The sequence below is a fragment of the Lynx rufus genome, unplaced genomic scaffold (assembly GCF_022079265.1).
Source record: "Lynx rufus isolate CCGP_SWC_20201006 ecotype Redwood Valley unplaced genomic scaffold, mLynRuf1.p SCAF_5, whole genome shotgun sequence".
Classification (NCBI taxonomy): Eukaryota; Metazoa; Chordata; class Mammalia; order Carnivora; family Felidae; genus Lynx; species Lynx rufus.
The window spans coordinates 130,022,250-130,035,628 of record NW_025814867.1 but is presented as its reverse complement, the minus strand read 5'-3'; the positions used below and the strand labels follow the sequence as shown (position 1 = coordinate 130,035,628).

At 36.7% G+C, this 13,379-nt stretch overlaps 1 protein-coding gene across 1 annotated transcript in view; it reads right to left on the bottom strand.

Moving 5' to 3' along the window:
* Window positions 1-13,379, bottom strand: part of LOC124526715 (multidrug resistance-associated protein 1-like) — an 88,389-nt gene that overhangs the window by 23,513 nt on the left and 51,497 nt on the right. Inside the window, exons 16-18 of the mRNA XM_047099837.1 lie at window positions 10,451-10,526; window positions 2,249-2,309; window positions 1,573-1,792 (exon numbers count right to left, since the gene is read on the bottom strand). Of these exons, the coding sequence (XP_046955793.1) occupies window positions 1,573-1,792; window positions 2,249-2,309; window positions 10,451-10,526 (357 nt within the window). The remainder of the gene's footprint in view (window positions 1-1,572; window positions 1,793-2,248; window positions 2,310-10,450; window positions 10,527-13,379) is intronic.

Sequence of the window (13,379 nt, the reverse complement as noted above, 5' to 3'; positions counted from 1 at the left end):
AGTCATTAATGTAACATCTCTTTCCCCAGTGAATTATGTTAGCAGAATGACAAAATAAACATAAATCTGTCTCACAATATTTGCTTACTTTTTGATGGAGATACTTACAAGAAATACTCGGGCCACACAATAAAGATGGGAAAGGACAAAAGAGAAGCAAAGCCCTAGTTTCGTATTTTTTATTTTATCTTTATTTTATTTTCCCAAATGCATGTACCTCTCTTTGTCTTTTCCCTTATGAATATCCTTAGATAGCATGACTTCCATGTATCATTTTCTAATTTGAATTTGCTATCATTCTCCCTCAAGGTGCCTTACTTTCTTCTTATAAAACACACACACAAAATGTCTATACTTAAAAAAATCTTCTCTTTATTTCTACTGTACTTTTGAATATCCTTCAATTTTCTCTTTCAAATCACCTAAATTCTTTGAAGGACAACATGTATCTACTCCTTAATCATCAATTATTCAACTACCTACAATCTGCATTCTTTTCCTACCTCTTTCTGGATTATGCATCTTTGACTATAATCACAGAACTTTTCTCAATTTTCTTTCTCCTTAACGTTTCCATAGCATTTCAGAACTATTAAGAAGTTTTTTGAAAGACTATTTTTTTTTCTTTCTGGATTTTGTTACATTATACTTTTCACTTGGAATGGAGCATATAATAGTATAGAGTTTTCCAAAATGTATTCTGTGGAAAACAAGTTGCTCAAGATGTTAATGGACAACACAAGAAAATTTTTCCCTATAGTCAAATGGATTTGAGAAACACTGGTTTAAATATAATTAAATGGGTCAGTTTATTGAAGAATATCTCAAACTTTTTAGCAAAAGGAAAGAAAAAAGATTTCAGATGCACAGAAAAATACAGTTCTCAGTTTTGCAGACCTATTAGAGGACAGAATCCTATATTTGTGGAGCCTCTCTATTGTTTCATGTAAAACTCTTTTGGAAATGTTAATTTAGTGGTTAAGTTTGGGGAATCAGGTAGACATGAATTCAAATCCTGGCTCTAAAACTTTCTATCCGTAGGATTTCGTGCACAGTATTCATTCTGTATAGTGTTAAGTAACGGCCAATACTTACTGCACTCTTGGTTTATGCTCAGCATTTTTCTATAAGCTTTACACATATTATCTAAGTAGGATGCCCAAGTTTAAGGAGTCCCTTCATTAGAATGTATGTTAAATAAATTAATAAAATAGTTTAAACACATATAGTGAGTAGCCATGTAATCAAGACTTTTGAGTTCTGAATGACTTAGCAGATGAGTCTCAGTTTCCTCAGCTGTAAAATAGGGATAATAACACCTTTATAAATAATTTTTTGTCAAGACTAAATGAGACAAACACATTATTTAGTGTGGGCCATGTAGCTGACACACATAAGTTTTGGTTTACTTTCTCAAATACGGTGAATTAAAAACATATGCATTTAAATTATTCTAAAATATATGCAAATTATGGCACAGATTTTATGTGAAATAAAATGATGCCATATGCTTGCATTAGAATAGGACAGAAAGAGAAAAGAGAAGCAGCTGTTTCTTTGTTTTTTTTTTACCTTGCATTAATCCCAATAATCCATAGATATTAAGTTTATTGCTTCTTATTTGCTTCCATTCTGTGAACTCATTCATGTGTTTTGCTTCTTTTGCCCAGGCACTCAGCCATAGATTCTGCCCAATGCCTACCAAATTCTGCCCTACATAACTGGCCACACTCAGCCACACCCAGAGCCAGCCAAAGGCTTGGAGGTACTTCAGAATGATTGAGAACTTCACCTAAAAGCAAAGTTGATACAAAATTAGGTTACTGTACTTAAAAGTGAGACAAGGTAGATTTAAATCCTACTTGACATTTCTGGAGGCATGTGATCTTAGTCAAGTTACTAACTTCTATATCTCTCAGAGTACTCATCTTTAACTTGGAATAGTAATAGTAGCCACCTTATAAGTTATATGTAAAGTACTGGCACAGTCTGGAGCACTTAAAAATAAATATTCAAATAATATTAGTTACTATCATTAGTAAACAAGAATATATATCGCTAAGTAGCATGTAATCCTAATTAAACAACACTATATATCCAATAGTTCCACTTAATGTATGTTCTTTGAATTATTATATAACAAACCTCCTCAAATTCAATGACAAATATATATTTATTAATAATGCAATATAATCATATACATTAATATATATTAATAACAAATAATAATATTTATTCTGGTGCTTACCCCACCAATAGGGATCTTTTCCTTTTTCATTGAGAATTGTTTTCCTTGATCCAATGAGGGCCTGATAAAGCAAGACAATGTACATTTTGTAAGTTTTAGATTGACCAAGCATTTTTTTTAAATTATACATTCTCAACTACTTTGCTGCATATTCCTCTGCCTTGATGATATAGCATTGTTCCTTTAATCTCTTCAAATGGAGAGTTCATTCTCTTATATCCCATATATTTTAAAGTCAGGAGAATAAGTCTGATTTTTTCCTTCTTCTACAGATAATTATCCTTCAAGTGTGAGCTAAATCCCTAGATTATTTAAGCTAATGCCACCTATCTGTACCATAATCTATGTCTTCTCATCTTCTTGCCTCCTGGCCTATCAAAAATGGCATCAGGCTCACCGTCCCCCTTTGTTCTGCCACCATCCTGAGTGATGTCATAGCTTACAGAGACAGCTCATTAAACTCAATCTCTTTTCAACTTCAGAGCCATCATATATTTAGGGTCCTTCATCTGCATTCTACTTTGACCATCAATTGTCAGGTCCTTAAGTCATGAATATTATAACCTGAAACTAACACACCTTGGAAAACTCAACTCTAAACATTTCAATCTCTGGCCATAACCTTTTCTATTTCAAATTGTACATTAAATTATTCTCACTACATTTGGTTTTTATTCCATCTAGACTTCCAGATCCTGAATCCAACTTTCTACCATCCTTGCTGTCTAGGATGACGAATGATTCTGGTTTCCCCAGACATTCTTAGTTTTAGCATTAACTGTCCCACATTCCAGGAAACTCTCAGTCCCATGCAAACCTATTATTTCTCTCTATTCCCTTCGATATGCAGCCTGTACTCCATAATTACCATCTCATCCAAACGATGGCAGTAATGTGAAGTCTCAGGCTTTGCTTTCTTTCCATTAAACCTTCATGTTAGAACTCACATGTCAGTGCTCATCACACTTGCTTCAAAAGATCATACAGCTGTATAAATTGGTTCCACCGTGAATTAACACCTTTCCTCCACCTGGGCTCTTCATAGTGCCTAGAAATTCTTCCATGACTCTCAGAAGGGGCCCCACATCTTACTTGATGGAGAAAGTAAGGGCAGACAGGAAAGTCAGTCACCAGATCTCTACATTTATCTGCATCTCTACACAGCCTTTTATAGTTCTCTCCTACAGCAAACAAAGGAAATTCTTTATTAATATCCAAGAATAGCCAGATGATCTGAATTCCATTCTGTCCCATTTACTCAAAACACTTTTATTTTCAATGTTTATTTATTTTGAGAGAGACAGAGAGAGAAAGACAATGTGAGTGAGGAAAGGGCAGAGAGGGACGGAGGGAGAGGGAGAGGGAGAGAGGGAGAGGGAGAGGGAGAGAGAGAGAGAGAGAGAGAGAGAGAGAGAGAGAGAGAGAGAATCCCAAGCAGGCTCTATAGTCAGCATGGAGCCTGACGCAGGACTCCATCTCACGAACAGTGAGATCACAACCTGAGCTGAAATCAACATTTGGATGCCTAACCAACTGAGCCAGCCAGGTGCTGTAAAACACATTTATTAGTTATAGTGTTTCCACACTTTCCTATCAATGAGTCACTTGATGGTGCTTGTTAAAAATACAGATTATAAGATTTCCCCTCTAGAAACTTGCCTTTCAAATAAATGATCCAAGGGATTTTCATCTTAGGGCAAATCTAAGAAACCCAGAATTGTTCACAATCTTCTAATCTTCATTTTGTTCTTCCCTTCTCCTGACTCCTTCCCATCAGTCTATAGAGAATAACATATTCTTCTTATCTTTTTAAAATTATTTTAATGTTTACTTATTTTTTTTTAAATTTTTTTAATGTTTATTTATTTTTGAGACAGAGAGAGACAGAGCATGAACGGGGGAGGGTCAGAGAGAGAGGGAGACACAGAATCTGAAACAGGCTCCAGGCTCTGAGCAGTCAGCACAGAGCCCGACGCGGGGCTCGAACTCACGGACCGGGAGATCATGACCTGAGCCGAAGTCGGCTGCTCAACCGACTGAGCCACCCAGGCACCCCAAATGTTTACTTATTTTTGAGAGAGAGAGAGAGGCAGAGAGAGAAGGAGACACAGAATCCAAAGTAGGGTCCAGACTCTGAGCTGTCAGCACAGAGCCAGAGGACCTGAGCCGAAGTCGGACGCATAACTGAATGAACCACACAGGCACCTCACATTCTTCTTATTTTAAAACCAATACCATCGCCACTAAAATGATTCTACTCTCAATGCCATATCCCTCTTCACTTCCTATCCTTCTTCATGACTTTTTTATAGCTAAATGTTTTTCTGCCAAGTCACCTTTCCTTTTTGAACTACCTGGCACCTGGCTGAAAGCGTTTCCATCAACAACATCTTAATGAAATAAGTAAAATACTTATTGTTGTATCCATGGAATATTTTAAAAATTATTTCACTTTAACTCTCCATGACATTCATCACCACTGACCGCTCCCTTGTTTAAGGGACATTTCCTTTTACTTCCCTACCACCATGCATTTGTATTTTCTCACTCCTCTCTGCCCCACCCCCCATTTGTTTCTCTTTGGGTTTCTTTCTCTGTCTTCCATTTAATGTTCATTTTTCCTTAGGTTCAGATCTACTCATTACAGTCTACCCTTGAACCACACAGGCTAGAAGTGCACAGGCCCAGTTATATGTAGATTTTTTTCAATAAATATACATACAGTACTGTAAATGTATTCTCTTTTCTTTTTGATTTACTCAATATTTTCTTTTCTCTAGCTTATCTTATTGTAAGAATACAGTACATAATACACACAACATATCCAACTGTTGCTTTCAGCTCAGGTTGTGATCTCACTGTTCATGAGATGGAGTCCTGTGTCAGGCTCCATGCTGACTATAGAGCCTGCTTGGAATTCTCTCTCTCTCTCTCTCTCTCTCTCTCTCCCTCTCTCTCCCTCTCCCTCTCCCTCCGTCCCTCTCTGCCCTTTCCTCACTCACATTGTCTTTCTCTCTCTGTCTCTCTCAAAATAAATAAACATTGAAAATAAAAGTGTTTTGAGTAAATGGGACAGAATGGAATTCAGATCATCTGGCTATTCTTGGATATTAATAAAGAATTTCCTTTGTTTGCTGTAGGAGAGAACTATAAAAGGCTGTGTAGAGATGCAGATAAATGTAGAGATCTGGTGACTGACTTTCCTGTCTGCCCTTACTTTCTCCATCAAGTAAGATGTGGGGCCCCTTCTGAGAGTCATGGAAGAATTTCTAGGCACTATGAAGAGCCCAGGTGGAGGAAAGGTGTTAATTCACGGTGGAACCAATTTATACAGCTGTATGATCTTTTGAAGCAAGTGTGATGAGCACTGACATGTGAGTTCTAACATGAAGGTTTAATGGAAAGAAAGCAAAGCCTGAGACTTCACATTACTGCCATCGTTTGGATGAGATGGTAATTATGGAGTACAGGCTGCATATCGAAGGGAATAGAGAGAAATAATAGGTTTGCCTGGGACTCAGTTAATACACACAAAATATGTGTTAATTGACTGTTTGCTATCAGTAAGGCTTCCCAGCAACAGTAGGTTATTAGTAGTTAAGCTTTTGCAGAGTCAAAAGTTACACTCAGATTTTCAACGGCATGGGGAGTCGGTGCCCCCAACCCCTCACATTGTTCAAGGGCCAGCTGTATTGCCTTTGTATGCTCCACACTCTCCTGAGCAATCTCATTCACTCCCAGTTACAAAAACTTTCTTCCTTGTGGGTGACTCTCAGATTGATTGTTCTAGTCCATACTTCTTCCCTGAGCTCCAGATCTATACAGTAAAATGCTTATTCGACATCCAATTCATCTCATTGCTTGTTTATCTCTACACCACCCTAAATTGAATCAGTTATTTTCCTACCTTCTTTAAAGCTTTCCTTGGCTTTGTAAAGGGCTACAAATACTTCCTCTGTCTCAATCTTAGCACATTTCTAACCAATCACCAAGTGTGTGTCAATTCCTCTAGAACTGTATTATTGGAGAAACATTTGGAAAATGTCTAACAGCATGAAGAAAAGTAATGGCAAAGGAGGAGGGAAAACAAAGGAGGGAGAGAAGCAGGAGAAGGAACATTCATAATCCTATGCTCCAGAGACATTCGGTGCTGAAGTGCTTGTGAATACTACCACAGTCTTTTCCCTACATGTGTGTAGTATCACAATACAAATGTTGTTCTAAAACAGATTTTTAATTTTTAAACCATTTTATACATGGTCTTTGTAGCTCAGTATATAATGAACCTAAAATATTATTCTATAACAGCATTATATTTTATATTATGATGATATATTTTATCACTTTACTATATTAAGATTTACATAACAAAATCAGTAGTTATAGCGGCTGCAGTTTTTTCCTACTTTTTTGCTGCAATGGTCATGCTTTTTACCTATATCTCATTGTCCCTTGTAGGGACATAGAAGCGTGAAGTATGCCAAGTTCTAGGTCATTTGATTTATCTAATATCGAACTGACCTCTAGAAATACTGAACTGAGCTATGTGCCCTCATTTCTCCCCATTTCCCATGTTATTTACCAGAATAAGAAAGGCTTTATTTGATCAATCTGGTGGCTCTTCCCTCTCTGTCTCTGGCTCTAGTGTCAAGAAACATTCTGTGGGACGTTGCAATACATGGCCTCCGTACAATCAGCTTCACCATCAGGAAAAGATACACTATTTAACAGACACTTTCATTGGAACAACTCCTGGTATATGATTTGGGTTAATTACTGTCATCATCTTTCAAGCCCTTGGCATGGCTTCTGTTTGGATAAGCAAATTCGGCATTGGTATCAAGCCAAAAAATTAATTCTTAATGTAGCTGGATATAAAATGCTGTGAAACCCAACTGTTAAAAGGGAATTAAAGCATCGTAATTAGACACAACTAACAAAGACCAAGAATTTATTGGACACTATACAGGAGGGTATTGCTTTTCCAGACTACAATGTTATTTATTCTTTTTCCACAAAATACTGCATTTAGTTTGGGGCACTTTGTTGTGAATAACATATTCTATCTGTATTTTAAAAGAGCGAATTATTTTGCTGGTAGAGAAGTTTTAAAAATGAGTTTCGTGTTGTCCTTCAGAAACCCTCAGGAAAGTTGGCACAATACCCGTCTGCATATTTTTGTATAAAAGATATAAAATTAACATACTGAAACCATTATTCTTGAACTGAGCATGCAGTTGCAAAGTCTGGAATGTGCATGGGAGGATTAAAGTGATGAAAAGAGTCTGACATGAAAGACAGAAAGGGGGCAGTCTAGGTACTGAAATAACACTCCTAATTTAATTTACTCGTGGGGGATATTAAGGAATATTTAAAGAAATAAAATAATTAATATATACCAGGTAACTTTAAACCAAAAAGTGAAAAAAATGTGGAGACAGTTCAAATTATTTTAGTCCCTATTAGAAATCTGAATTAACATCAGAAAATGATTCTAGGCCTTAAATTTCAGGGGGGGGGGAGGGATTCTCAGACATTATTTAGTCCAACTCCCTTCCTTTTCACCTACCTCCCGATGGGCAATTAGCCATTATCCCCATGAATTCTTCCATGAAGAAGACTCACTGTATTCTCTCTCTGTACATGCCATTGTAGAGAGTTTCTTGCTGTTGTATAGTTCCTGCCTCTGTGTATCTTCCAACCCCTAGTCTATCTTAATGCTGCACTAATGGAAATTTGGGTAATTCTTAAAAATAGAAAATTAGGTTGAAAAGTCAGGAAATTTTCTCCATGTAATATTATCTTACCAAATAGTAAAGCAGATAAAAAAAAATGAAAGCAAGAATGGGAAGTAGCACAGAAAATAATAAACTAGGAAATACATAGGTAGTAGCCAAACATGCACATATTTTGGAAAAATTAAAATAGGCCTCTGGTCTCTCAAACACAAAATAAAAAATGATTTAATTACTATGGTGACAAGAAAAGATTAGCATGGGGGAATTTATGGACCTTCAATTACATTTTTATCACAGTCATTAAAAAGGAAGCTTGATAGTGGGCTGTGTTGATAAGAATATGACATACTGGAGTTGAGGCCATCTTCTCAATGTGCTCCTTACTGGAGAAGGAAGTTTCAGAATGCTGGCTTCAGTTTGGGTCTCCACAACTTGAGAAATGTTTAGAAATCAATTCTGTAAGTGTATTTTTATGGGGGTTGGGATTCTTATTTTAAGTAGAAATTTCCCAAAGGTGACTCACAAAAACTATGAGGGGTTCAATTTAGATATGATGACTGACAGTGATTTTATAAATAAGAGAAATTGATTTATTATAGAGAGAAGGGTATGATTAAGTTTACAACAATCCTTATAGATTTTTAAGTTTTAAGCTTTTAAACAAGTTACAATTTGGCTGCCAGTGAAACTACACACAGGTGAAAATTCTCCTAATGATCAGAGATGTGTAGATCCTACAGCACATAAATTTCAAAGTCTGGTTCAGTGCTCCTGGATTTGCTTCTCTTAGGGATGCTTAAAAACTGGCACTCATTTAAATGAAAGCTATTGTTATAATGCTCAAAAAAATAACATAGAACAAATGATGGATTAAAATCACTGAGTGTTCTTTCAGACTTCAGTTACTTATTCACCCATCCAACAAAATATTTATTGAACATCAGCTTATATGCTACTCAGGGTTTAGTTGAAACTTGTTTAGATGGCAATAAAGCAATGAACAAATAGACAAAAATTTCTGCTGTCCTACAGCTTAAAACCTAGAAATGAAAGGCAAAATAAAAGTAAGTTTTCCAGTATACTGAAAATTAATAAGAATTATGGGGAAAAAAAATTAAGCCAGGAAAGGGGAGGAAGTATTATGTTAAAATAGGGTGACTAAACCTAAAGTCTTCATTCATAAGGTAACATTGGAACAAGACCTACAGAAGTTGGGTGAGCAAGCCATGATATCTGGGAGAATGATTTAGTTGATCTATTGAGTCAGCTGAATCTGTCACGGAGGCAAAACTCAAACCTGTAATGTTCACATCATACACACATCCTTAGGGATATCTACTCTTTTTTTTTTTTTTAATTTTTTTTTTCAAGGTTTATTTATTTTTGGGACAGAGAGAGACAGAGCATGAACGGGGGAGGGGCAGAGAGAGAGGGAGACACAGAATCGGAAACAGGCTCCAGGCTCTGAGCCGTCAGCACAGAGCCCAACGCGGGGCTCAAACTCACGGACCGCGAGATCGTGACCTGGGTGAAGTCGGACGCTTAACCGACTGCGCCACCCAGGCGCCCCTAAGGTCCATTTTTTTAATTGAAAGTCAAATCTACAAATTTCTAAGCTATTGGATCCGAAAGTGCTTGCTTCCCTATAATCCATTCCAATTCTCCATTTTAGCAATCTTGCTGAGTGACTGCTCCTTATAATTCTGGCACTGACTTTTTAATCTTTTTATTCCTATTATTTCTTTTTCTTCTTTCAGGCTCCTATTTGCAACTGCTGTGGGGAAATTTGGAGCAAATAACAGATTAGGGTAATAAGCTTCAATTACTGCTCATTTTGGAAACTTACAAAAAAAGAAGTGTAATATAACAAAATCCAATCAGGGTCAACGTTGTATTATTTTTCTTTCTCTCTCACTTTCTCCCATCCTTCTTTCACTTCTTCCTTCCCTATTTCCCTTCATACCTCCTTCCCCACTTTTCTCCCTCTCTTTCTTCCTTCCTTCTTTCCTTCCTTTTGTCTTAGCAAACAGATTCTTCAATTCTTACACCAAGTCTGTATTTCTAGGTTACATATCCTGGCCTGATAATCATCCCAGTCCATTGTAGAATTTTCACGTCTCAAGCTTATTTTCCCATTTACATCAGCAGTGCATATGAATGCTATAGGTTGGAGATATTTTTAGTGCGCGCGCACACACACACACACACACACACTTCTTCTACTAGAATTTGTCTAGAAGTTACTGAGAGTCTAATGAGCATATCTTCCCCAAACTAAGTCACATCCATCTCACTTAAAAACTGAGACACATCCATCTAACCTATAGTTCAAAATTTGGAAACCACTAAGTACTTTTGTAGCCATTATAATGTGTAGATCCTTTATAAAGGATGCATTTTAAATGTTTAAAAAATTGTAATTAGTCCATAATCCCAGTGAGCTTGGTATCATCCTAATACTCACCTATCATTTTGCTCCAAGATTTGGTCTTTCAGTATAGTTCTGGAGTTGATTACACTGACTCGCTTTAAAGCATGAGCTGGAGAGGAAGATGGTGAGTGCTTTTATATACATATAAGCAAACAATGCATTAAATAGTGAGAAATTTGGTGAAAGATTATACCAGTTGAAGAAATTTTTGTGTTCTGGATCCACAGGAATATAGGGAGTCCTTTCATTTGCCCCATAATTTCCCCTTTGCCTGAAATATCTTGTAATATCTTCATAAAAACTGAGATTTCATAATGAATAAGTCCACAGAAATTATTTTTTGGACATCAGAGTTCTAACTTGTTTTGGATCTTCCACAGAAGGGCTAGTTATTTGCCCAAGAGGAATATGACTCTAGTCTTTAAAGGAAAAATGTAATTTAATGAAGTCTTACAGAAAATTGTGATTATTGTGAAGATTATCGATGAAACACAATGGTAAGTCCCCCAAATCTCTGTTATCTTCTTACTAATATCACTAATACTAACTTCCTATGTGGCAGGCACTATTCCAAATCATATATATATATATATATATATATATATATATATATATAAATTTTTCCCTTAATTCTCAAGAGTATTCCTATGAGGAAGATAGTATAATTATCCCTTTATCTTGGGGATAAAAAGACTGAGGCACAGAGAAGTTAAGCAAGTCACAGAAACAAGTGTCACATCTAGAACTACAACACTGAGAGGTTCGAGTTATCTGAACCTGAATCTGAAGGGAAACATCTCGGAACTTGGCTGGGTTTTGTCTTTTTTTACAGTATGATACCTAAACTCCTTGAATTTCAGACTTCTCATTTTTAAAAGACAGAAACTGAAGTTGGGAATTTCTACAATCTCTTATATGAATTCTATGTTTTCTTATTTCTAGAAATAAATATCAAATAGCCCTTAATGGAAGAATCTGGCTTACATCACCTATCTCTCTGAGACATGAGATTCCATGTAAATTTATCATTAGTCCTCATATCTTTCTTCATTGACCTTTCTTTTTACCTCTGATTGATTCTCTAATATAATATTTCCAAAAGGTGAGATTTATAGACTTTTCAGAGCTGGGTGGATTCTTAAAGGTCTGATGTATCCAAACCCAGATCATACTGTAAAACTACTTTTTTTAAGTTATCTGTTCTCAACCCCAATAGCAAGATCGAGGATGATAAGAAAAGGAGAAAAAGCAGCTGAGTCATAAGCAGTTTTGAGGGCAAAGGAGTGACAAAAGCCTGCATTGTTCAATTCCACATCAGCCACCAGGAAGAGTGGATCTAGTTCAAGTCCCATGTTTTATAAATGGGAAGAACCAGAAGAGTTAAGTCATATTTATGAAGATTCACCTAGTTAGGTGCTTGGGGCACCTAAAATTGGCCCAGTGTTGTTTCCACCAGGTTGTGCTGAGATTTACTCCCACTCTGGTGTCACATAAGTTAACACAAATTTTAAAATGGAAGGACTGTGTTCTTTTTAAAAGAATTCTTGAACAGACTCAAGATCAAAGAAGATAAGTTAAATAAATGACAGATCACAGGGTATTTTCAAACTAAGGAGCATACTTCTTAAATTTTACTACCTGTCCAGACAATCTTTTTCCTCTAAATCCCAACAAAAATGCTCTCAGATATAGTTTGGGTTTTCCCTACTACTTATGCAAATTAAAAAAAGAAATGCCCCACAGGGACAAGCCTGCATCTCACATTGGTGGGAACCAGGGCAAGAGTATAAATGAAGGCCCCACATGCCATATTGCTAATTATTTAATAGTTACAGATTGAACTAACAGACTCACAAATATGTTCTATTGCTTATCCTTAGCAATCCACCTCCCCAACCATATTCAAGGCAAGGTCCATGTGAGAGTATTTGGAACCCTAAGAGTTCCTCTGGAAAACATGGAAGTTCTGGGTGACATGGCCTCAGTCAAGGTTCCTGTCCCCTTCTCTCCTACCCTGGCCCCATCCTGAACCATGTCTGTGGACAGACACTTCAGGCTACATGTCTAGGCTGTACTCACCCTAACCCTTCCAAGAAAGAAAAAAAATTCCTCAAGCCAAAGAGTGGCAAATGCCAGTAGATCAGCCTGCCTTTGGGAGGGCAGAACTGAGGAGCAAGTTTATGTCATCTCGACAGAGAATTCTGGAACCCCAAATACCCAGAACAGTAGAAAAAAAAGTAGAAGATGAGGTTGGTTCATCTTCTGAACCTGGCTGGTTCAGTCATTTGAGCATCCAACTCTTGATTTCAGCTTGGGTCATGATCTCATGGTTCATGGGTTTGAGCCCCGCATCAGGCTCCATGTTGGTGGTGTAGAGCCTGATGGGGATTTTCTTTCTTCCTCTCTCCCTCTTCCCCTCCCCTGCACACTCTCTCTGTCTCTCAAAAATAAATAAATAAAATTTAAAAAAATTGTTTAAAAATACAAACAATAAAAAAGGTAGAATATCAGAAGGGGACCCTTCATGGGCACAATAATCCCTTGGGCTCTTGGTCAGAGAACCAGCTAGGAAAGTCTGAAACAGGGACTCTCTAAAGCATGGAGCATAGTATTGGGTCACATTGGCCCATGTCTAAGGGCAGCACTGCAAGAACTTGACACTGAATGTAACCTGGTTTGAAGCTATTGTTTAGTGGGGTGTTTTATGTCATCAAAAACTACTTTTGCCTTGCTCTGTGTGGCCCCTAAGGGAATTGCACTATACATAGCTGACCTTTTACAAATATCTATCTAACATCTAGTATCATCATGGGTAAAGTAATTTGATGACTGCTTTCAAAAAGCCTTCATTTTACATTTTTATTCAGCATCCAAAAAATCAAAGTCCTAGAAATATTCATTTAAAAATGTATTATATTTCTAATGCAAAAAATAACTCTATTCATCACCTTCCTGAATTCTA